At 41.4% G+C, this 26305-nt stretch overlaps 1 protein-coding gene across 1 annotated transcript in view; it reads left to right on the forward strand.

Annotated features, from left to right (window-relative positions):
• The window catches only part of usp39 (ubiquitin specific peptidase 39), an 83284-nt gene that overhangs the window by 6049 nt on the left and 50930 nt on the right, over positions 1-26305 (forward strand). Inside the window, exons 3-9 of the mRNA XM_059964111.1 lie at positions 3839-3933; positions 6948-7084; positions 10740-10892; positions 12283-12508; positions 17546-17620; positions 22784-22851; positions 24552-24740. Of these exons, the coding sequence (XP_059820094.1) occupies positions 3839-3933; positions 6948-7084; positions 10740-10892; positions 12283-12508; positions 17546-17620; positions 22784-22851; positions 24552-24740 (943 nt within the window). The remainder of the gene's footprint in view (positions 1-3838; positions 3934-6947; positions 7085-10739; positions 10893-12282; positions 12509-17545; positions 17621-22783; positions 22852-24551; positions 24741-26305) is intronic.

Genomic DNA, 26305 nt, shown 5'->3' on the forward strand with positions numbered 1-26305 from the left:
CAAGTGCCCCTTTGGTATTGGCTATTGCTGGAGAAAAAAGCACTGGCTGTCCACTCCATCTGTGCCTCTTATGTACCTCTATCAAGTCACCTCTCATCTGCCTTGAGTCTAAAGAGAAATGGCCTCGCTTACTCAACCTTTCCTCATAAGAAATATACTCTAATCCAGGCAGCATTATGGTATCTTTCCCTCCCTACCCCTCTCAGCTTTTCGCAGGGATTGTTCCCTCCACGACTACCTGGTCCACACGTCCCTCCCTACAGAACTCCCACCTGGCACTTATCCCTGCAAACGCAAATGCTACACCTGTCCCCACACCTCTCCCCTTACCACCAGACAGTCCTTCCAGGTGAGGCAACACTTCACCTGCGAGTCTGCTGGAGTCGTCTATTGCATCCGGTGCGGCCTCCTCTACATCAGCGAGACCCGACGCAGATTGGGGGACCGCTTTGTCGAGCACCTATGCTCCATCGGTCACAATAGACAGGATCTCCCGGTTGCCACCCACTTCAACTCTGCCTCTCATTCCCATCTAGATATGTCCATACATGGCCTCCTCTACTGCCATGATGAGGCCAAACTTAGGTTGGAGGAGCAACACCTCATCTACAGTCTGGGTAGCCTCCAGCCTGGCGGTATAAACATTGAATTCTCCAATTTCTGGTAATTCCCTCCCCCTCCCCCTTCCCCTATCCCAGGTCCCTCTCTGCCTCTCTCCCCTTTCAACTTTCTGCTTCTTTATCTCTACAGTTCTTTCATGCTTATCCCCTCCCCCTCCCGCTTTATCTTTCCTCTGATTGGTTTTCCACCTGGCGCCTCTAGGCCCTACCCCATTCCCTTATGTCTATTACTGGGCTTCGGCCCTCTCTTTCCCCCCCATTCCCGATGAAGGGTCTCAGCCTGAAACGTTGGCTACTCTTTTCTCATGGATGCTGCCTGACTTGCTGAGTTTTTCCAACATTGTGTACATATTCTTTGATCCACAGCATTTGCAGTTATATTTTTGAGCATTATGGTAAAGCTTCTGTGTACCCTCTGTAAAGCTTCCACATCCTTCCTATGAGGTGACCAGAACTGAACACAATAGTATTCAACAAGTGTGGTCTCACCAGAGTTTTATAGAGCTGCAACATTACCTTGCAGTTTTTGAACTCAACCCCCTGACTAATGCAAGCAAACACACCATACATCGCATTAACCCTGTCTCAACTTACACGACACTAAGAACCCTGCTTTCCCTCCACATTGCTAAGAATCCTGGGATTAACCTTGTACTTGTCATGGCCTTCTCATGTCCCCTTCTAACTCTGCTAAGTAGAGTCATAGAAAACTACAGCACAGAAGCAAGCCCTTTGGGTCATCTAGTCTGTGCTGAACTATTAAAATGTCAAGTCCCATTGACTTGGACTTGGACCATAAAACCCCTCCTATCCATGTACCTTATTGAAATTTCTCTCTTAAATGTTGAAATTGAAATTGCTTTCACCACTTGCGCTGGCAGTTTGTTCCACACTCTCACCACCCTCTGAGTGAAGTATTTTCCCCTCATGTTCCCCTTTTGAATTTCACCTTTCACCTTTAGTCCATGACTTCTAGTTGTAGTCTCACCCAACTTCAGAGGAAAAATACTGCTTGCATTTACCCTATTTATACCCCTCATAATTTTGTATACCTTTATCAAATCTCTCCTCACCAAAACTGCTTACAGTACTCCAAATTATGCGTCATCAATGTCTTATATAACTTCAACAAAACATCCTATCTCCTGTACTCAGTACTTAAATCTATAAAGGCCATTGAACCAAAAGCTTTCTTTACAACCCTACCTAACTTTCAATGAATTATGGACCTGCATTCCCAGATCCCTTTGTTCTACTGCATTCATCAGTGCCCTACCATTCACTGTATAAGACCTACCTTGGTTGGTCCTATTGACCACACCTCACACTTCTCTGCATTTTATCTCCATTTATCAGCCTATTTTGCCTGCTGGTTCTGATTCCCACTGCAAGCTTTGATAGTCTTCTTTGCTGTCTACTGCAGCCCCAATCTTGGTGTCATCTGCAAATATAACAAACAACCAGCACTGATTGCTGCAGCATACCATTAGTCACAGGTCTCCAGTCAGAGAGGCAACCATGTACTACCAATCTCTGGCTTCTCCTGCAAAGCCAATGTCTAATCCAAGTTTCTACCTCATCCTGAATTGCCAAGTGACTGAACCTTCTTGACCAACCTCCCATGCAGAACCTTGTCAAACATCTTGCTGAAGTCCATGTAGACAACATCCACTGCCTTGCCTTCATCAAGTTTCCAGGTAACTTAATAGAAAAACATGGTTAAATACAAACAAGCATGCACAAACCCATGCTGACTATCCCTAAACAGTCCCTTTCTATCAAAATACTCATATATCTGGTGCCTTAGAATACTTGCCAGTAACTTTCCCACTTCTGATGTCAGACTCACTGGCCAGTAATTTCCTGGTTTATTCTTAGAGCCTTTCTTAAACAGTGGAACAAGAGTAGCTATCCTCCAATTCTGAAGTACCTCACCTGTCACGAAGGTTGATGTAAATATCTATGCCTGGGCCCCTGCAATTACTGCATTTGCCTTCCACAGTGTCAAGGGAACACCTTGACAGGCCCTGGGGATTTGTCTACCCTAATTTGCCTCAAGTAAGCAAACACCTTCTCTGTAATCTGTATGGGGTCTGTGACCTTGCTGCTGCTTTGCCTCACTTCGATAAACTCTGTGTTCTTCTCTCGAGTTAATACAGATGCTCACATTGTTCTCACATTGTTTCATGACCAAGTTTGAATCTTTGCCTTTCCTTTTGATATCCTGTGGAGAAAGAAATGTTTTCATGACTTTGTGCTCTCCCTTTTAGCAAACATGGCAGTATCCATGGGTAGAACAAACTGAAAAGTCATATTCCTAGGCCCATAGTAACACATACAAAATGCTGGAGGAACTCAGTGAATCGAGCAGCACCTATATATGGAGAGGAATAAAGAGTTGATGTTTGAATGATCTTGGCCCAAAATGTCAACTGTGTATTCTCTCCATAGATACTGCCTGACCTGCTGAGTTCCTCCAGCATTTTGTGTGTGTTACTTTGTATTCCCAGCATTTTCAGAATCTTTTCTGTTTATTCCTCGTCCCTAATTATCTTTACTTACTGCCTGTTATGCCACTGGTGTTTAGGGCAGCATTGAAGATCCTCCATCTCTATCTGTCATTGGCCACTCAGATGTAGAAGGATTCTTCATTGCTGTTTCCATAACAGTTTTGGTTTACAAGTTAGGGTTATTAGTCCTGACCTGAATCCTCGAACCTGGAGGACCTGTGGATCACTCTTAGCCTGTAGCCTTTGACCTGTTTGACATGGGTGACTCTACCGAGAGGCAAAGCATAAAGCCCTGACTCCAGCCAGCATAGTTCTCTGGGTCATTGAGGCACGCAAACCTCTAAACCATGACAAGGTTGTGGTCCTCTTGGAGGCCTAATTATTTTTATACTTAGATAAAAGGGTTGTTAATACAACATCATAAAAAGATTTCAGATTTCCCTATTTGCTGTGATTAAATGAAACAGTACGTACGAAACATTTTAATTCAAACTATAGGGAGAGAAGTTCAGAGTTCAGAGTACCATTACAATCTTGCATCCTCAGAAATGGAGATGAGATTTCCTTTCAGACAGAGTTTTATCTTTTATTTAACTACATTGAATCAGTACATGAAAAACCATAGACGCCTTCCTCTTCCACATTAGACTATTTCAATCACTTTAAAGCTTTAGAACTTGATTAATGATTGTCAATCCCTGCAAACAGGAGTGTGCTGGATTTTGACTTTGAAAAGCTGTGCTCAGTCTCCCTTTCTCACATCAATGTCTATGCCTGCTTGGTGTGCGGCAAATACTTTCAAGGTAAGGTTACTTTCAGAGCTTCAGTAATATTACTGACAAAATTTTCATGATACAAATTATTTTCTCTTTTCATATGAATTGTGATAAGTAGACTTGCTCAAATGAAAAATGTGGTGAATTTGAATGGTTTGAGAATGTTGAAAAATGTCCCAGATCAATGAGGAATTGGATAATATCAGGAATAGTCAACATGATTTTGTGTGTGGAAGGTCATGTCTGATAGATCTTTTGGAGCTTTTTGAAAAAAGTAACTAAGGGGTTAGATGAAGGTAGGGCAGTGTAGGTTGTCTATATGATGTAGTCTATATGTAAGGCCTTTGACAAGATCCCACATTAAAGTTCAAAGTAAATTTATTATCAAAGTGTGTATATTTCACCATATACAACCTGGAGATTCATTTTCTTGTAGGCATTCACAATAGATTCAAATAAATACAATGGAATCAATGAAAACCTACAGACAAGCAAAGATGGATGAGCAACACGGCAGGCTGATCTGGAAGAATTGGGCTGAATTCAGGTGGATTCAGAATTTGCATGATGGTAGGAAGCAGAGATTGCCAAGATGGCGCTGGCAACCTATGGTAATGTTTTGCAGGTCACTCACAAAACTACTGGATATGCTTCTGAACTGCAATCGCTGAAGTCCGCAGCCTGTAATTTCCCCTTAAGGGATGTACTTTTGAAACTACTGACCATACTGGTGATTTTGCAATCTCTATGTGGATTTAGTGAATTAGACACTCAAGAATGCAGATATGGCTGAGGTGTCTATCACTGGGGGGTAGGGGGGTTTGCAGATGCTGCATCAGGGCTTGACAGCGATAAATGAACCCGCGCTCAGCTCCATTATTCTGCGCTGATTGAAGCTTTGAGCAAGATTAAGATTGTTGAGGACGCAAGTGGAAAATGCTTTATGCCTGTGTTTGACCAGCCTCTCTCTCCTCTCGTTACTACCATTGGGTGGGAGATGCAAGAGTCTTGGGTCCACACTGCCAGGTTTGGGAGCAGTTGTTTCCCTACAACTATAGGGCTCGTGGACTGACTCCACTCGACTCAGTCCTGAACTGGTTCCGCAGCTATGCACTCACTTTTCGGGACTCTGCAGTGTGTGTTCAATGTATTAATTGTTTAGTTTCTTTTAACTATTTGCACAATTTGTTCTCTTTTACACTTTGGATGTGTGACGGTCATTGTGGGTGGTCTGTGGATTTTATTGTGTTTCTTTGTTTTATGGCTGCCTGCAAGAAGATGAATCTCAAGTTCTAAGTAGTATACATTGATAAGAAAATTGAACTTTGAACTTTAATTACAGAGGTCCGTAATACTACAAATCTAAACTAAAGCACAAAATGCTGCAAATACTGTACGTGTTTGGAGTCATCAATGGAGAGAATTTCATCAGAATAGGGATGTGGGGACATAAAGAAGGGTGAAGGGTGGAGAGAATGCTATTTGTTGACACAGACTGGTGCTGAATGACAGAGTGTGAGGTGAGGGCTAGTTCATTTTCTGGTTTTATTTGCTATCAGTTTCTACCCATTAACCCTTAATTCTGAGGGACTAAGTTAATTATGCTTTGAAAGGCAATGATGGTCATTATGGCTTTGTTGAGGGTGGTCTTCTCTAACTGACTTCCACTTTTTGTAGTGATGGCAGAGTGTAGAGTATTGATGAGGGCATGTCACACATACACATACACAAGACAGGCTGCCTCTGTTGGCATATTGGATGCAAAATTGGTCAGGGTGTAGGAGGCAAAGGTGATGATGGATAATGAACGGTTACTTTTGTGATTGGAAGTGTATGGCTAATGGAGTATAGGGATTGGTGCTGGACTTTTAATGTTTGCTGTATACATTAATTACTTAAATATGAATGCTAGAAATTCATTAAAGTCAAAGATAACTCAGAATTTGATAGTGTTGTTGATTGTGGGGTAGGTGGGTTGTAGGCTACAGTTTGATATTGATGAGTTAGTAAGATGGACAGAGTAATGGAATATGGAATTTAATCCTGTTAATTTGGAAATACCGATCATGTTCAAATGAACACAATGGTACTCTCCTCAATACTTCAGGTCCTGGTATTCAAGATCCAGCCCTTGTGATGTTTTTTTATGAGACGAAGAGACACCCAAGAGATTCTACAGATGCTGGTAATCTTGAGCAACACACACAAAATACTGGAAGAATTCAGCAGGTCATATGAAATTATCTCATATTCTGTCTGGGTAGTCTCCAATCTGATGGCATGAACTTTGATATCTCTAACTTCTGGTAACCGCTGCTCTATTTTCACCACCCCTTTGATTGTTTCCATTCTGGTGGCCTTCTCGTTCCTTCTCTTTTTATCTCACACCAATATGACCTGCCTATCACCTCTCTCTGATTTGTCACCTCCTCCTCTTAATCCGCTGTCTTATTTATCAGATTTCTCCTTCTTCAGCCCTTTACCGCTGTCACCTATCCTCTCTCAGCTTCTCACATCTTTTCACCTTCCTCCACCCACCCTCCTTTCCACTCACCTGGTCTCACCTATCATCTGCCAGCTAGTACTCCCCCACCCCCCCCACCATTCCACCTTCTTCTGACTTCTGCTCCCTTCCTTTTCAGTTGTGATGAAGTGTCTCGGCCTGAAGCATTGACCGTTTATTCCCCTCCATAGATGCTGCCTGACCTGCTGAGTTCCTCCAGCGTTTTGTATGTGTTGTCCAATGTCAATAACTTTTGCTAAATGAAGTGTTTTTAATTCTCTTGGGTCCCATGCTGTGTCAGTATCCAGTGAGTCTATTTGGGATGAATGGCCTGTATAAGATCAATAAGATCATGCCCTTTCTGTGATGCACCTTGATGAAAATATATTGGCACTTTTTTTTTCTGGGCTTCAGATTATGGGTGACTTTTGTTGAAGTAACATCACAAGAATCACACCATAACATAGCTATAGTTCAGAAGAACATGAAGGGAATTAACGTTGATCTGTCTTTGACTTTAGTGATTTGTATTTCTCAGGGCGAGGCCTGAAGTCATATGCTAACATTCATAGTGTTCAGGTTGGCCACCACGTCTTTCTGAATCTGCACACACTGAAGTTCTACTGCTTACCAGACAACTATGAAATCATCGACTCCTCTCTTGAAGACATAACAGTAAGCATGTGGTTTCATAAGACATGAATTAGACTGATTTACTTTCACTCTCTACTTCATTCTCCTGCCTTCTCCCCATAACCTTTGACACTTTTGCTAGTTATGTACCTGACAACCACAGCTTTAACTGTATCCAGTGTTCCTGGAAGCAATGAACAAGGGGCTTGAAAGGAGGTTCCCTCTTATTTTCCTCTTATGAAATTTTGACTTCTGATATAAAGCTCCTTTGGGATCATTACCCCTCAGTACCATATCCTTGTAAATCTTGAGAATGAATATTGAAAGTCTGACCCACTTTTGAGTATATTGTTCCATTGGCTTGTATCCATGATGGTTTCCTTCATGCATGATAATGATATACTGGAATATAGTTGTGAAGCTAGAAGAGTTATTCAGAACTTGGCCCAGGTACCCATTTTCCATGAATATTAATTGACAAACACAAGAAAATCTTCAGATGCTGGAGATCCAAAACAACACACATGAATTTCTGGAGGAACTCAGCAGGCCAGGCAGCATCTGTGGAAGAGAGTAAACTGATGTCCTGATGAAGGGTCTCAGCCCGAAACATTGTCTGTTAACTCTTTTCCATGGATGCTGCCTGGCCTGCTGAGTTGCTCCAGTATTTTGTGGGTGTTGTATTGACTAGCTTAGTGGTCACCAACCTTTTTAAGCCCAAGAACCCCTACCTCGGCCTTAGTGAAAGGCAAGATCGACCCCAAATCGATTAGTTACACGCATGCGCACAGAGGCAGAAAAGACTAGAAGTAAAACCCCACAACCCGGAAGTAGAAACAACGTATAAACACTGGGGTACTCGCCCTTTTTTTGCACCATGGGCCAGTTTAATATTGACAATATTCTTGCGAATCGACCGACGGGGGGTGGTGGGGGTGTTAAACACGACCGGAATACAGCGAGACTCGAAGCAGGTTCTTTATGTCCAGTCTATTCTGCAATTTAGTTTTCATGGCTCTCAGCACTGAGCTTCTGTCTCGCTTGCTCATTTTTTTTTCCGCTCACAAAACTGAACGGGTTTGTGCAGGGTGCTTGGACTCGAGGTGCCGAAGCAGTTTTGAGGTCCTAATTACCTCATTAGACAGCCTCCGGGCCCGAACAGCCTCCCGCCTGCCTGTCGCCAGATGCCTTGGCCAGATGTGGCTGTTCCTGTACCGGTGCCGTGGCAGTCACAGTCCAGAGAGAGGGACCGACTGAGCGAGGAGTGCGACAGGACGCGCGTCTGCTCCCCTATCAGCTGACAAGTTTGGCTCGAGGGATGACTTTACAGCGAGGTAGCCGCTGTGCTACTTATGAAACCCTGAACCCAAATTAGGTTGTCTGCGAATATTTTAGCACCGGGTTACCCACGAACATTCGGTGTGCTAAACGGGTTTAGAGGCGGCACCCATCTGTCCGCGCTCCAGGCCAGTAGCAACGGCATTTCTCACCGGCCGGTTACCCGAGGCTAACTAGTGATCCCTGGTGCAAGGGTATCACTGCGTTTAGGCAACTGATGACCTCGCATGTGTTCAAGTTCAACAGTGGGTGTGACAGGGAATGAGGAAAGGTGCAGCTGACTCCTATCGTTTCCTCGGGGCCCGGTGGTTGGGGACCACTGAATTGCACTGTGTAGCGCGGGGGAGCTACACGCATACGCACTGGGCAGAAAGAACGGAACTAAAACCCTGCAACCCGGAAACAATCTCTCAACAGTACTTGTGTATTTCTTTTTCTTTTTTTTTTGGGATCTACTGGGAAAGTCTCAAAGATTGACCAGTCGATCGCAATCGATGGGTTGGTGACCACTATACTAACTGATTCTGACCTTGCCTTAAGTCTGCACAAATTGTCTCCTTGCTAAGTCACCAACCTCAGAAACAGGAACTGCTGGACCAACAGTACAGTTGTATAGAGACCAGTGGTAACATTCTCATTCTAATCAATTTGAATTTGTTTATCTCAACATTTACCAGGATTTCAAATTGAACTCATCTATTGGTGTGAATCTTTTACACACCAAGCATTTTTTGCATCTGAGTACTTCTAGTTTGCAATACTAAGCTATAACAATTTTCAGGAAAATAAAATAATCCATTGGGTGGTGGAGTGGTGATGTGTTTCTGTCGAAGGAAGTGTAAGGAGCTCCTTCCCTCTGCTAATCTGCAAGTCACCCTTGGGCAAGGTGTAGCATCTGCTTAGCCCTCCCAATCAGGGTCACATGAAACCATGGGAGCTGATGGTGGATGGTCGTCTGAGCGGCTGGTACATACCACAAGTCTTGGTTATGCAAACACTGACGCCGGGCAGATAATCTGTGAAGAGAATTGATGATGGCTAAGGTCACCCATTGTAAAGACACTGCCCAGAAGGAGGCAATGGCAAACGACTTCTGTAGAAAAATTTGCCAAGAGCAGTTATGGTCCTGGATAGATAAAAGCATAAGAAAAGACAGACAAATAGAAGACCATGATTGTCCATGTCATACAACATGGCACATGATGATGATGAATGTAAACCATATGGTTTATGTGTAGGATATTCAAATATTCCAAGGGTGTCAAATTGAGGAGTGGTAATGGGGACAAGCTCCCACTACCTAAAAGTGCTCCTCACGGCACGCACCTCAAATAGCCTCTGACAACCAAGTCCAATTCTTGGCCTTCTCATGTGGCTTAGCCTTTAAGCCCGGCAGAACTGTTTCTACTGACAGGAGAAGAGGCGAAGGTGGGTCCTGGCGCCTTAAAACCAGTGCTTCGGGTAGATGGAGCTCGTCAGCCTGGGAAGGCAGTCCATCTAGGAGAGGGGAAACTCTGATTCCAAACCTCTGCTGCCTTGCGGCCATACCCACTCATGGGAAAGGCTTTGGGAGTAAACCCCGAGGACAAATCCGGAGCTGGAGTCCCTAAGGCAGTCCGACGTTGGTTTCAACCTCGTTCTGGCAACTCCTGCGACGACAGTGGTGCCAAGCTGTATCGGCCCTTGCCCTTCCCTTGGACAACATCAGTGGCGTGGAGAGGGGAGACTCTCTGCATGGGCAACTGCCAGTCTTCCATAAACCTTGCCCAGGCCTGCGCCCTGGAGAGGAAGCTCCAGCATCGCCTCACCGTGATGGCACAACTGAAGCAAGACTTTCCAGGCGCAGATCTATGGTCTTGCGAGACTAACAGATGCCACACACATTCAGATATCTGAAAGCTTTTCCCAAAATTAGAAAAACACATGCCACTGTTCGGATCAGTAGTTGGAAGGCATAAATTTTGTTGAGGGTTGTTAGGGCAGTGTATAATCCAATAGAAATAATGAAAATATTATCCAGGTACACTTTATCTTTAAAGATAAAGGCTGCGGGAAGGATCTGATTTGAGCCATTTCATGACTTTAGTCTATTTCTTTGTTCTAAAATTAAGATGAGATATATGTTTGCCCTTCCTTTAAGTCACCACCTTCTCGAATTGCCATAGTCTTTCTGGTGAAGGTACACTTGGAATGCTATTGAATCTTTTATCTCTCTTGATGGGGATGTTACAGTCCTGGCAATGACTAGCTGTCACCTATGATAAGTAAATCGCATTGAAACTTTGTATGAAAGTTGTTCTTCTGTTGTTTTATATCTGAGGATACAGTCACATGTATAGCACTATTCGTTGCCTTGCAGTATGTGTTGAAACCAACTTTCACAAAACAACACATTGCAAACTTGGACAAACAATCCAAACTGTCACGGGCTTACGATGGAACTACCTATCTACCAGGGATTGTCGGACTGAACAATATCAAGGCAAATGATTATGCCAATGTGGTGTTACAGGTAAGAAAATATAAGTAATCAGACAAGAGTGAGATCCACGTACTTTATGAATGATGCTGATCCTTAAATGATTGAGCAGCTGAGTCATTAGAACAGGTAGCTGTTCTGTTTGCTGTATTAGCTGTTGGATGTCTGTCGATTCTTTTAGGAGTTAGTAAGAAAACTACATGTTCTTCACATTTGCCTGGTCTTTGAGAGGAATCAGAGCCTTGCCTTTAACTGTCATGTTGAGGCTGATGCACACGAGAAATATATCAAGGTGATTTCTGTGTTAAAGAATGTTTTGGTTGAGCTGAAAGTGCTGGTGATAGAGAATGGTGATTAGGAAGTGGATATTGGCACTGCTGGGGAAAGAGAGAAGATTGATCCAAAGTTTGTAAGCAAAGATGATGAATACAGAAGAATTCAGATTCAGAATTATTTATCATATGTACATTGAAGCATACAGTGAAAAGACTTGTTAGCATTAACAGTTAATGCACCTAGGGATGTGCTGGAGACAGCTCACAATGTTACCACACATTTGCAGGCCCAGCATAGCATGCCTATAATGCTTGGCAGAACAACACAGAACCCAACAAGCAACAAAATGAGAACAGCACCCACCCACCTACACACACTGACAGGACTCTTGGTTTCCAGTTTCTAGGCTTTGGTCATCAGATTTCAACTTCTGGGATATTCAATCATTTTTTGGTATTGACTGCCTGCCCCTCTTGCCTTCTTAATCCGATTCTGGGACCCACAAACCTGGGACAGCCTGACATCCATGGATTGAGGTTGGAAAGTACACGCTGCATCCACAAAGGAAACAGCATTATGAAGGACCCCATGTACCCCTCATACAATCTCTTCTCCCTCCTGCCGTCTGGGAAAAGGCTTCGAAGCATTTGGGCTCTCATGACCAGACTATGTAACAGTTTCTTCCCCCAAGCTATCAGACTCCTCAATACCCGAAGCCTGGACTGACACCATGCCCTACTGTCCTGTTTATTATTTATTGTAATGCCTGCACTGTTTTTGTGCACTTTATGCAGTCCAGTGTAGGTCTGTAGTCTAGTGTAGCTTTCTCTGTTTTTTTTATTACGTAGTTCAGTCTAGTTTTTTGTACTGTGTCATGTAACACCATGGTCCTGAAAAACGTTGTCTCATTTTTACTATGCACTGTACCAGCAGTTATGGCCCAAATGACAATAAAAGTTGGCTTGACTTGAAAAGAGAATAAACTAGCAGTTACAATGCATGTTGTCCATGCAGGGCTAATTAAGGCACACACATGTGTATGTTAGATTGTAGAAGTATGGTTTTTTTGGTGGTGCTTTTAAACTTTCATGGCCTCTTTTCCTGGCCTTTCATGTTTTGGAATTCAATTTCTTTACTTCTGTTTCAGGCTTTGTCAAATGTGCCCCCGTTACGGAACTATTTCTTGGAAGAAGAAAACTATAAGGATATCAAGCGGCCACCAGGAGATATAATGTTCCTACTGGTGCAGAGGTTTGGAGAGCTGATGAGAAAACTCAGGAATCCCAGGAACTTCAAAGCTCATGTGTCTCCTCATGAAATGTTGCAGGCTGTAGTCCTGTGCAGCAAGAAACGTTTCCAAATTACCAAACAGGGTGAGTTGGTGAACCACGGTGGCATGCATCTGGTTGAACACAATAGTTGACAGCTTTAAAGCTGTGTCATCATCATCGTTTGCCAGCGTGGGTGGTCATGGTCTTCCATCTGTCTTAAGCCTGTGGGGAAGATCCCCTTCACGCTGTTGTTCTTATTTTCTCTATCCATGACCATGATTGTTCTTGGCAAATTTGTGGTTTGCCATTGCTGCCTTCTTTACAAAATGGAGGACCCCAGCCATTATCAATACTCTTCAGAGGTTCTCTGCCTAGCGTCAGTGATTGCGTAACTAGGACTTGTGATATGAACCAGCTGTTACCACCTGCTCCATGTCTTCACGTGACCCTGATGGGGTGGATGGGGGAGTGGGGCTAAGCAGAGCTGCACCTTGCCCAAGAGTGACTTGCAGGGTGGCAGAAGGAAGGAGCGCTATACTCCTATGTTGTTAGAGACGTATCCACACCCAGCCACCCAAAAAATGCAGAATTATAAATTGTTAGTTGTGATATGATTTGCTTGTTATTTCAGGTAAGCAGTAATGTAAATTTAGATGGAATCCTTCACAGGATTTTGTTAGCTCCTTTCATTTGTACTGAACTTGACAATTCAGCCAAGTAAAAGCATCAAGAAAAGTTATTATGGCTGATCCTTTGGGTATTTATCTTCCTCATACATTCTAGAATCTTGTATGTGGTTCGTAGCTCATTTGAGAATCTGTGGTAATGGTTCGAAAGTGCTTTGTATACGACAGTGGGAAGGAAAAAGGCATTGTGCTAGTGAAAAAAATGGATTCCCTGACGTCCTTGCCAACTCCAAGTAAAATGAGCTTAAATATAGCTATGGATAGTAGACTGGCTCATGATAGAAAGATATTTCATGACTACATTTGGGATTATTTTCCACAGGAATATGGTCTGCAGTCAACAGAATATGGGCTGAAGTCATATTACATTTCGTATTGAGTTGAGAGTGTGATAAAACACTCATCCCTTTAATGTGAAAAAAAACTTATCTAATAGTGATCATGGTTGAATTCAGTGCAGCTTTGAAAAGAAGAAATATATAACAGATTCTAAACCGCAGAACATCAGTGAGTGATTTTGAAGAATATATTATATTAATGGTGTCTCCATTTACTGAATGGAGAGCTCGGTTACAAGGTGCCAAGTTATTTTTGGTAATATTATTGTATTTCATTTAAATAATTTTAACTGCACTTTTTTATTCTGAAAATTTTAATAAGTATGTCATGTTTGACTATTATAAACATTCAGAACAACTCAATGCTTTAGCAGCTGTTAACTTGGTGGCATTGCTCTGGACAGCTGTTAAAGCTTTCTGAATATTCCCATGAGAAGGACTTGTGGCTGCCTCGTTAGAAAATTTTCACCCTGATTTTTTTAATGCCATGCAGGCTGAGCCACTTAGAATTGAGTCAGAGACATAAGAGACCTCGGATGCTGGAATCTGCAGAAGCAAACAATTTCCTGGAATTTTCATGTCACCACCCCTCTCCCTTCCTCTTTATACTGGGTTAGAAATTAGGTCAAATGGCTTGAACCAACAGAATTCTGACCCAGAGATGAGAGTACTATCACTGAGCCTGAACCGCAGGATATGGCTAGTATAAAGAGGGCAGGGGGGGTGGTGAGGCAAGAGCCTAGGATGATTGTTGGACCTTGATGAACAGGTTGCACCAGGTAAGGGAAGAGAGAGAGTTGGGATTGGAAGACAGTAGTAGGTTGATGATAGATGGAGACAGAGGGAAAACAAGTGAGGCAGATGGAGTGAGATAAGGGAAGGGGAAGGTTGGAGACAGCTTCTGGAAGGTGATAAGCAAGAACACAAAGGCTAGTCTGTGCAGCATATTAGCTCAGAGATATCTGCACCAGTATGGAGTAAACTTATAGGTTTGTCATAAGTGAGGGAAAAATCAACATTAACCATATTAATAATGAATGAGAAACATTGTGACACATGTATTTGAATGCAGACAAATGTACAATCATCCACTTTGAATTTTAATGTAAATGACTACTTTTCTAAGTGATGAAAGATTAATAATGAGGGCCAAATAAGACATTGATTATTCAATGTCATGTGAAGATGCTGAAGCTAATGAAAAAGACTAACTGTGTATGCAGTGGACTGACAGTCCAGGGAATTGGAATTGGTTTATTATTGTCACATGAACTGAGGTACAGTGAAAAGCTGGTCTTAATATGTTGCAGCTATACAAAGTCCTGATAAGATCACCTGGAGGACTAGGTACCAGATTTTAAAAAGGTTAGATTTGTCTTGTGGGGGGAATATTATGTAGTGTTATAAAAATAAGGGCTGCATAAGCCAGGGTAGTTTTCCCTGGAATTTGAATTAAGCAGTAATTTGATCAGATATATTAAGGAAACCGATTTTTAAAAACTATTTTGTTCTGTTTGTGGAGGAGGATGGGGCTGATGTGGGAAATGCTCAGAGTAGTGTTTGGTTGGTTGACTTGATTGGAATTGTCTACCTCATGTAGATCAATTCTTGGTTTTGAATTTGTTGATTTTTATTAACTAAAGGTATTTATGAATATGGGGCAGTTAACTAAATAATTGATCTTTCATAGAGCAATACAGTACAGGCCCTTCATCTCAACAATCCATGTAGCCTTGGTGTCCAACCAGCTAGTCCCAATTTCCGAAACGTCGACGGCGCTTCTCCCTATAGATGCTGCCTAGCCTGCTGTGTTCCACCAGCATTTTGTGTGTGTTGTTGTCCCAATTTCCTGTGTTTTGCCCATAACCCTCCGAGCCCCTCCAAGTACTTAACCACGAGTTTCTTAAATAATACTCTTGTACTTGCCTCATCTTTTTCAAAGGCAGCTCATTCCATATACTCACCTTGAAAAATTGTTGCTCAGCTTCCTTTTTAAATCTTTCACCTCTCACCCTAAATCTACACCAAGCTCTGGTAATCTCATCAAACAGCAGATTGGGTTTGAGGGGATGATTGGACAATTTCTTAGTATTATTTCTGCTTTTCAAAGTACTTTAGCCACTTTTCTTCCATCTGGGTATTCTTCAACCTGGTGGCATGAACACTTTTTCCTAGATCTTCTGGTAATTCTCTCCCTTCACTATTCCCTTTTCCCTCTCACCTTACCTCCTTACCTGCCCATCACCTCCATCTGGTATTCTCCCCCTTTTCTTTCTTCCATGACCCTCTGTCCTCTCCTATCAGCCTTCCCCCTTCTCCAATCAACTTGTATTTCTTTCACCAATTAAATTCCCAGCTCTTTACTTCACTCCTCCCCACTCTTGGTTTCACCTATCACCAAGTTTTTCTTCCGCCCTCCCCCCAGCTTCTAGCTCTGACTCCTCATCTTTTTTCCTGCAGTCCTGATGAAGGATCTCAGCCCAAAACGTCGACTATCCTCTTTTCCATAGATACTGCCTGGTCTGTTGAGTTCCTCCAGCATTTTGTGTGTGTTGAATCTAGTCTACAAAAAGCTTGTTTAAGTGCATATGTTCTAATACAGATGTACTTCATATATAAAATAAAAACAGAAGGTGTTGAAAATAGCAGGTTAGGCAACATTTGTGGAGAGAGAAACCTTTATTGTTTGTCAATGACTCTAATCAAAATTTTGCATTTCCTGTATTTGCATTATTTTTCACTTTAACTGCTAATTTATATTGTTTGATAAGTGTGATCTGTGTAGAATTGCAATGCATTTGAATGATGACTGCCAGAATCCAGTAAAACATTAAAATTTTAAAATATGAATCAATAACCCTACAGTTGTATTAATGTTTGAGGTACAAACTCTCAGAATATGATGAAATGTAGAATGAGAACATAAGAGCATCAGAAATAGGAGCAGGAGTAAGCCGTCTGGCCCGTTGAGCCTACTCCGCCATTCAGAAAGATCATGGCTGATCTGGCCATGGATTCATCTCCATCTACCTGCCTTTTCCCCATAACCCTTAATTCCCCTACAATGTAAAAAATCTGTCCAACCTTGTCTTAAATATATTTACTGAGGTAGCCTCCACTACTTATTGGGCAGCGAATTCCACAGGTTCACCACCCTCTGGGGAAAGCAATTCCTCCTTATCTCCAGCCTAAATCTACTCCCCCGAATCTTGAGGCTATGTCCCCTAGTTCCAGTCTCACTTATCAGTGGAAACAACTTTCCTGCCTCTATCTTATCTATCCCTTTCATAATTTTATATGTTTCAAAAAGATCTCATTCTTCTGAAAGTACAGGCCCAGGTGACTCAATCTCTCCTCATATGAGTTTCTTTGAGCTGTGATACTTATAATTTAGGAAAATGGAACCGGCAACAACAGCATCTATGGATGAGCATTTACAATAATACAGTGAAACACTTAATAGACAAACAAATAGACAGACAAAGTTCTATGTGCTGATGAAGGATTTCAGCTTGAAATATTGAACGTTTATTTGTCTCCATAGATGCTGCCTGACCTGCTGAGTTCCCCTAGCACTTTGTTACTCAGTTCTACATTCTGCTTTTGCAAGTTGCTGACATACCTACTGCTTATTCAGCATTTCTTATTCTAGTATGTATTATTTTAGTGTTGTTATTGCTACAGCCTATGAAATTCCAACAGGGATATATTTAAGACAAGTTTTATTTTTAATATACTTTGGTGCATAACCATGTATCCTGTAGTTTTCAATTTAATTTCTTTATTTTTAAAGAGAATCATGAAAATTAGACTTTGTCTTGATAATTCCCAAAAAGACCTTTGCAATGGATGACTCCAGTGAATTATTTGTCTGTTATTGTAACACACACAAAACACTGGAGATACACTCAGCAAGTCAGGCAGCAGCTACAGATGGGAATAAGCAGTCCCATTCGAAGCTTCGGGAAGAGATCACCCCACCAGAAACATTGATTGTTTAATACCCCTTCGTAGATACTGTCTGATTTGCTGAGTACCTCCTGCAATTTATGTATTGCTCAATATTTCCAGCATCTGCAGAATTGCTTATGTTTATGATCTGTGTGCTGTTGCAGGTGATGCTGTTGACTTCCTGTCCTGGTTTCTAAATGCACTTCATATGGCTTTAGGAGGGAACAAGAAGAAAAAGAGTAAGTAGTTCCATATAAAAAAAATTCATATGAGCACAATTGTACTTCATTGTAATATGTGAATGTATATATATGTTGTCTGAAGAGTCATGAGAGATTTTACAGTTCAGATGCTTTAGTGCTTTAGTTATAAGAACCCTGTATAGTTTAGAAGGCAATACATTATTGGGTGAATGTGGTGAGGAATTGATAATAATAAGTATATTCCCAGATTTCTTAGAAACAGAAATATTGAAAATAGGAGCAAGAGTTGATGGCTAGTCCTTTTGGGCTTGCACTGTCATCACTGATTCGCTAGACTCTGAAAACTCACGCTCATTCCTCAATCACAATTTATTTTTGTCCAAGGAGACCAGCATGGCTCCTGTCACCACACCATTCTGAAGTTTGAACAGAGAAGTGCCATTTTTATATAAAATTGACTTAACAGTTACAGATATTGACCGTTTGGTAAACTGAGTTTGTTCAAATTCCTTATTTGCAATATCAGTCACTGTTCACAATTTTGGTGTTAATAAGTGAATAGATTATAAGTCAATAAAAACTACAAGCTAACAACCATTAATACCTTGAAGTTAGTAATTGTCCCTTAGTTGGTGTGTACTCCCTGAACCCTTCCATTCCATCCTTATCTCGTATCATCCTCTGCTTTGTGTGCAAAGGGAAGCTATGTTCTTCAAAGACCTTTCTTGCCTAGACTGATTGCAAATTTTACTGGCTGTGTGTTTGCCTGGACATCATCTTAACCCTTGCCTTGCCGCACTTCCACACTACCACCATTCACAACTATCATGGCCGTTTATTCACTTCAGCCTAACAAGTAAAAATAGGGAATTACCCTTTTTCTATCTTCTTCCTAAATCCTTTGATTCATATAAAAGAAATATATCTACATCTGTGATGACCTGTCCTTCACGCCCTTCTATGCTAGAGAATCACTGAATTCATCTCTCTACAAGAAAAAAATTCTCCTGACTTTGGTTTCAAATTCGAAATCTTAACTTCCAATTGTCCGACTGCTGCTTTTTCTGGTAATTTTTCACTTTGGGTTTAATTTTGTTCCTAATGTCTTTCAGAAGCCATGCTTGAGCCCTTTTCCATCATTAAAGAAACCTTTTATTCAGGCCATTCCCTTTTCTCAGTACTGCCATCAGGAAGGAGGTACAGGAGCCTGAAAGCACACACGTGAAGGTTCAACAAGAGCTTCTTTCCCTCCTATTATCAGGTTCATGAAATGGCCTGAAAAACTCTTCACACCACCTTGGACTCTTATTTCTTTATCCTCTCTCTTAACTTGCACTAATGTCAATAAGTTTTATTTTGTTTAAGTTCATGTTTATGTTTTTAATGTACTATGCTGCTGCAAAAAATAATTTTATTGGCTGCACTACCCTCACTGAGGTGTTGTAACATCAGCTAGACAGTCAACTAAACTCCATTCAAGAATGACATGAGAATCAGGATATTACCTCTTAGATCCTTGGTTTTGTTGCAGACTCAATGGCATGACATAGTGAATAAGGAGTGAAGCTGAATAAAAAAACAAAGTACATTGCAATTATAATGTTGTTGCCATTCGCACAATTAAACATACACAGATAAGTAAGAGCTTTTGTTAAGCTTCCTGCAGGTAAATATTATAAGATTCCGACAAGTAAATACAATAGGTAAGTAGTTTGTGTAAGCCATTAGCATCTAGGTTGGTGTCAAATAAACTTAAAAATAACATTCTATTTCTGCAAACTTTTTATACCTTTAGATTTACTTCTAAACAATATACCATCAATTTACAAGCAATGCTTCTGCAGGGGAAACATCAGGACGGCTTTAGAGAGAAACTGCTTCAGCTCCTAACAAACCTTTGGCTTTTGCCAGCCAGTGTGCTTTCCTACTTACTACTTCCTGACTGCACAGGAAGTGACCTGATACAGATTTGAAACTGCTCGTTTCAAAATAAAAGCTGAATGTGCTTAATCACATAGTAAAAACAAGTCAATTGCCCAAAGGGCAAAACAATGGTAGTTATACCTTGGATATGTATGCCCATGGTAATAAGTTCGAACTTCCCTGATTTAGACAATAGACAGTAGGTGCAGAAGTAGACCATTTGGCCCTTTGAGCCTGCACTGCCATTCTGAAATCATGGCTGATCATCTACTATCAATACCCAGTTCCTGCCTTGTCCCCATATCCCTTGATTCCCCTATCCATCAGATATCTATCTAGCTCCTTCTTGAAAGCATCCAGAGAACTGGCCTCCACTACCTTCCGAGGCAGTGCATTCCACACCCCCACAACTCTCTGGGAGAAGTAGTTTTTCCTTAACTCTGTCCTAAATGACCTACCCCTTATTCTCAAACCATGCCCTCTGGTACTGGACTCTCCCAGCATCGGGAACATATTTCCTGCCTCTATCTTGTCCAATCCCTTAATAATCTTATATGTTGCAATCAGATCCCCTCTCAATCTCCTTAATTCCAGCGTGTACAAGCCCAGTCTCTCTAACCTCTCTGTGTAAGATAGTCCGGACATCCCAGGAATTAACCTTGTGAATCTATGCTGCACTTCCTCTATAGCCAGGATGTCCTTCCTTAACCGTGGAGACCAAAACTCCACACAATTGTACACAATACTCCAGGTGTGGTCTCACCAGGTCCCTGTACAAATGCAAAAGAATTTCCTTGCTCTTGTACTCAATTCCCTTTGTAATAAAGGCCAACATTTCATTAGCCTTCTTCACTGCCTGCTGCACTTGCTCATTCACCATCAGTGACTGATGAACAAATACTCCTAGATCTCTTTGTATTTCTCCCTTACCTAACTCTACACCATTCAGATAATAATTTGCCTTCCTGTTCTTACACCCAAAGTGGATAACCTCACACTTATTCACATTAAACGTCATCTGCCAAGTATCTGCCCACTCACTCAGCCTATCCAAGTCACCCTGAATTCTCCAAACATCCTCATCACGTCACACTGCCACCCAGCTTAGTATCATCAGCAAACTTGCTGATGTTATTCTCAAAGCCTTTATCTAAATCGTTGATGTAAATCGTAAACAGCTGTGGTCCCAATACTGAGCCCTGTGGCACCCCACTAGTCACCACCTGCCATTCTGAGAAACACCCATTCTCTGTTACCCTTTGCTTTTTATCTGCCAACCAGTTTTCTATCCATGTCAATATCTTCCCCCCAATGCCATGAGCTCTGATTTTACCCACCAATCTCCTATGTGGGACCTTATCAAATGCCTTCTGAAAATTGAGGTACACTACATCCACTGGATCTCCCTTGTCTAACTTCCTGGTTACATCCTCGAAAAAATCCAATAGATTAGTCAAGCATGATTTGCCCTTGGTAAATCTATGCTGGCTCGGCCCAATCCTATCACTGCTATCTAGATATGCCACTATTTCATCTTTAATAATGGACTCTAGCATCTTCCCCACTACTGATGTTAGGCTGACAGTACAATAGTTCTCTGTTTTCTCCCTCCCTCCTCTCTTAAAAAGTGGGATAACATTAGCCATTCTCCAATCCTCAGGAACTGATCCTGAATCTAAGGAACATTGGAAAATGATTACCAATGCATCCGCAATTTCCAGGGCCACCTCCTTTAGTACCCTAGGATGCAGACCATCTGGACCTGGGGATTTGTCAGCCTTCAGTCTCATCAGTCTACTCATCACCGTTTCCTTCCTAATGTCAATCTGTTTAATTTCCTCTGTTACCCTATGTCCTTGGCCCATCCATACATCTGGGAGATTGCTTGTGTCTTCTCTAGTGAAGACAGATCTGAAGTACTTATTAAATTCTTCTGCCATTTCTCTATTTCCCATAACAATTTCACCCAATTCATTCTTCAAGGGCCCAACATTGTTCTTAACTATCTTCTTTCTCTTCACATACCTAAAAAAGCTTTTGCTGTCCTCCTTTATATTCCTGGCTAGCTTGTGTTCGTACCTCATTTTTTCTCCCCATATTGCCTTTTTAGTTAAGTTCTGTTGTTCCTTTAAAAACTTCCCAATCATCTGTCCTCCCACTCACCTTAGCTCTGTCATACTTACTTTTTTTTAATGCTATGCAATCTCTGACTTCCTTTGTAAACCACTGTGGCCCCTTTCCCCCCTTTGAATCCTTCCTTCTCCGGGGGATGAACTGATTTTGCACCTTGTGCATTATTCCCAAGAATACCTGCCATTGCTGTTCCACTGTCTTTTCTGCTAGGATATCCATACAGTTAACTTTGTCCAGCTCCTCCCTCATGGCTCCATAGTCTCCTTTGTTCAACTGCAACACTGACACCTCCGATCTTCCCTTATCCTTCTCAAATTGCAGATAAAAACTGATCATATTATTTTTGGATCAGACAGGAATCAATAATTGTTAATCATAGTGCATACATTCTTTAAATATTATCCATTGTTTCCCCACTACCAATCCCTTTAGTAAAGTTCTTCAATGTATCATTGCCATCTCATACCTCGTACCTGGAAGTTTCCTTTGTTCAATTTAGGATCTCTAATTTCAGACTCTATCTTGTGTTCTGGTGGTGGCTCCCTAAAGGACTGTGTACCACATGACTTAATTATTCCTTTCTCATCACCAGTCAACAGTAGCTTGCCTCAAGTTGGTTCTTTGGCATTTTGGTCTTTTAAAAAGCTCTCACTTGGATTCTCCAGGAATTTCTCCTCCACATACAACTGCTAATTTTGATTGACCAACCAATATATAGATGAAAGCTATCTATGATGACAGTTATACCCTTATTGCACACGTCTTCAAATTCCTTGTTTAATTCAACCTCCTTCATCACTATGCTTGGGGATCTGTAGACAATTCCAATGCTTTTTTGTCCCTGGCTCCCACCCATAACAATCTCACGTTATGACTCCTACATGAACTGAACTGTTAACACTTGGTGGGCCTGTATCAGACTTTGGCCATCTGGTCAATTAGTGCACTCATTTTTATATCCATGAGGTCTGGCACAGCAAGAGTCATGGTCCTCGCTATGGGGAGTAAAATGTGTTCCACTACAATGGGTTCAGCTGTTCTTATTGAGTTGCTAAAGTGGCAGTAAATGGGTAATGTGGACCTTAAGATGATTGTGGTATTGTTTTGTGTTTTCTCAATATTGAAATGAATTTCTCATTGCAGCCATCATCAACAGTGTGTTCCAGGGTTCCATGCGGATATTCACAAAGAAGCTGCCTCCACCAGATCTGGTTAGGACTTTTATTATTGCTTCTCTTACTTTCATTGTACGTTTGTTCCACGCCTCCTGATTGACAAGACAGAACAGAGTAGGATTCCGATGGGTACTGGATTGACTTATTATTGGTAGGATAGATGCAAAACTGAGAGCCATTAAGGTCTGAAGCTTTAAAAATTCTGTTACCAAGAGTAGAGGGTTCTAGGATCAGAGGTCACAGCCTCAGAATAGAAGGATGGCCCTCTAGAACAGATGAGGCTTTAGGTTGTCAGTAATGAATTTGTGGAATTCATTACCAGAGACAGCTGTGAAGGCAGAGTCTTTGAGTTTATTTATAGATAAGTTCTTGATTAGTAAGGGCATGAAAGGTTATGAGGAGAAGGCAGGAGAATGGGGTTGAGATGGATAATAAATCAACCATGATGGAAAGGCAGCGCAGACTGGATGGGCCAAATGGCTTAATTCTTCTCCTAAATCTTATGGTCTTGTTATTGCCAATATGTCGAAAATGGTGCTGTCCTTTTTACATTTATTGCCACTTTAAGGTCAGAATATCACTTGCAGATTTATCTGATACAATTTTTAAATTGCTTATTCTTTTAGCCACATGGTGCCATTAATGCAAGTTAATTCTGCCTGTATTGTAAATTGAACTAATTTTGTTTCAAACCCTTCATTGTTAGGGTGTCAGAGATGGAGGTAGACAGGAGAAGGCTTTCAGAATGTTTCATTTCTTTTGACTACATTGTTTATTTGGAGCTGGTAAATGATGCAAGTCCCTACTTGTCTTCAGGCACTCAATGTAGTTGAACTGTGAAGCTGTTTCTAATTTACCTCTTCACATGCTCTTAGTGCAAGTAGAACAGTGGTTAGTTATAATATAAAACTCCCTCTAGATTGCCCCGTCAAATATTTGTAGTGCAGGTAAAATAAAGCTGCCCATAATTTGCTCCAATCATCTCTCTTGGTAAGGTTTGATATAAGTTAAAGCTCTCAACAATAGAACAACTTCTATTGTAACCCTGTGAAATTTCTACCTGATTTTAAGTAGACTTTCAGCCACTTAATATTTAGAGTTACTTATTTTTATTTAACAATCAAAATAAAATGTCACTGGGCTTCACTTTATATATTTATTTCCTTTCTGTTCAATTAATTTTAGGGATGTTCTTCTTTATCAACAGAATGTTATTTGAAATTAGTGTCATTGTTCATAGGGAGAAATATTTACCCAGTGAATGTTAATAATTTTGGAATAGATTGTGATGGAAAGCCATTCTAACACTGCTGAAGAAATGAATGGAAGGTTGGAACTGAAGTTGTAAACAAAGCCAGATTTATTGGGCTGAATGGCTTTTTCCTATGATTTTAAAACAACATTTCTGCATTGAAAACTGGCGGAGCAATCGCTGATATTTGATTGATTTTAGAAATGGGAGCACCGCAGTAAGCGCAGCGTACTTGCTAAAGTGTATCAGAGCAATTCCGAGAAGCCTGGGGGAATGATTTAAAACATTGTCCTTGAGAGCTGAGCTTGCATCTTGTCAGCTTGATGAATGGGTGGGATAATCATTCCTCTTGTGACCAGTCTGCCTGTGGAAATGCATTGAGTATGGAGATTACTTAGCTGCCAGTGGCTTCTTTTGTGTTCAAAACATTTTAATAGACTTTTAAAAGGAAAGCATTAACTTTTGTTTTATGTTCGCTTCCTAGACACCCGAGGAAAAAGAGCAACTGTTGGAGATGCAGGAGTTCAAGGAAACAATGACAGAGTCCACATTCCTGTACTTGACGCTTGACCTGCCGACTGCCCCTCTGTATAAGGATGAGAAGGAGCAGCTGATCATTCCACAAGTTCCACTCTTCAACATCTTGGCAAAATTCAATGGCATCACAGAGAAGGTTGATACAAAATCAAAAGGCAAATGTGAATAAAACTGAATACTCTTGGCAAACTAAAATTAATTGAGCTGACTAGGCAGCAGTGATAACAGAATCAATGATGAGGCTGTACAGAAAACTCTTAGATCGACAGAGTGCTTCCACCTGTGAGGCAAGTCCAGTTAGTGATGATGCGCAAATGGGGGTCTCAGCACTTTGGTACACCTGAGAATTCAAAACCTCTAATGTTTCCTGGTGGCTTGGTCAGTATTTCCTTTGAACATGAAGGAAGAGTACAAAGCTAGTAGCAGGATTCTTAGCAGTGTGGGAGAGCAGAGGTATCTTGGGGGAGGGTTGGTTAAGAAGGCATTTGATGTGCTGGCCTTCATTAGTTGGGAGATTGTCATGAGCCATGAAATAATGTTGCAGCTCTATAAAACTGGCTAGACCACACTTGGAGTATTGTGTTTAGTTCTGGTCACGTCATTATAAAGAATGTGGAAGCTTTAGTGAGGGTGCAGAGGAGTTTTACAAGGATGCTGCTTGGATTATGGAGCGTGTCTTGTGAGGAAAGGTTCATCAAGCTAAGGCATTTCTCTGGAGTGAAGGAGGATGAGATGTGACTTGTTAGAGGTATCTAAGATGACATAAGGCATAGATTGAGTGTACAGCAAGACACTTTCTCAGGGTGGCAATATGAGGTTTTAAGGTGAGTCTAGGGGTTGTCAGGTATGTTTGTTTACAGAATGATGTGTGTGAAATGCACTGCTGGGCTTGGTAGTCAAGGGAGATATAAAAACAACATTTAAGAGATATAGTACATGGATGATATAAAATGGAGGGCTATCTGGGAAGGAAAGGTTAGATTGATCTTGGAGTAAGTTGAGAGGTTGTACAAAATCGTGCTCTGAAGGGCCTGTACTGTTCTATTAATTCCCCTTGTGAGTGTTCCCACTGAATCTCCTCCCATTATCTTTCAAGATTTGCTTTCCAAATTGTGACAGCATTATGTGTAAATAGACTTTCTCCTTTGCCTGTAATTTTTGGCAATTATCTTAAAACATTGTCCATTCTCCTTTTGGTTTCTCTGACTTTTGAACTTGACTAAAATATTCTTAACACTTGGTGGCATTGACATTGCCAGAAGGTTTCCCTTCTGTCAGGACCCTTGATGAAGGAGACAAAGGTGACACCTTTAATTATAAGTTTAACTCACTATCTACCTGCATTCTGTGGCAACAGACTTAGCTCAAAGGCTGAGTACCTTAAACCTTACTGCCTTCTAAGCACATGTGCTGGAGTAGATTTCATCATCTGGCTGCAGCCACGTATTTTGAAATAAGATAGAGCATTCTTTTGGGGAAAATATTCCCAATTTATTGGCAGCTAATCCACTACTGATGGTGCATCATGGCTATAGAGCATAGATGTGCAAAATTAATTTCACCAAGTTGTTAAGACTTCCTTAGCATTACCTTGACCATTGCAGTTGTAAACTTAACTGGTTCCTCCCCATGACTTCCCATGCTGTTGGAGTGGAGGTTGCATGTCCCCTCTGTGACTGCAAGTGTTTCCTCCGACATTCC

This window comes from Hypanus sabinus, chromosome 1 (genome assembly GCF_030144855.1).
Source record: "Hypanus sabinus isolate sHypSab1 chromosome 1, sHypSab1.hap1, whole genome shotgun sequence".
Classification (NCBI taxonomy): Eukaryota; Metazoa; Chordata; class Chondrichthyes; order Myliobatiformes; family Dasyatidae; genus Hypanus; species Hypanus sabinus.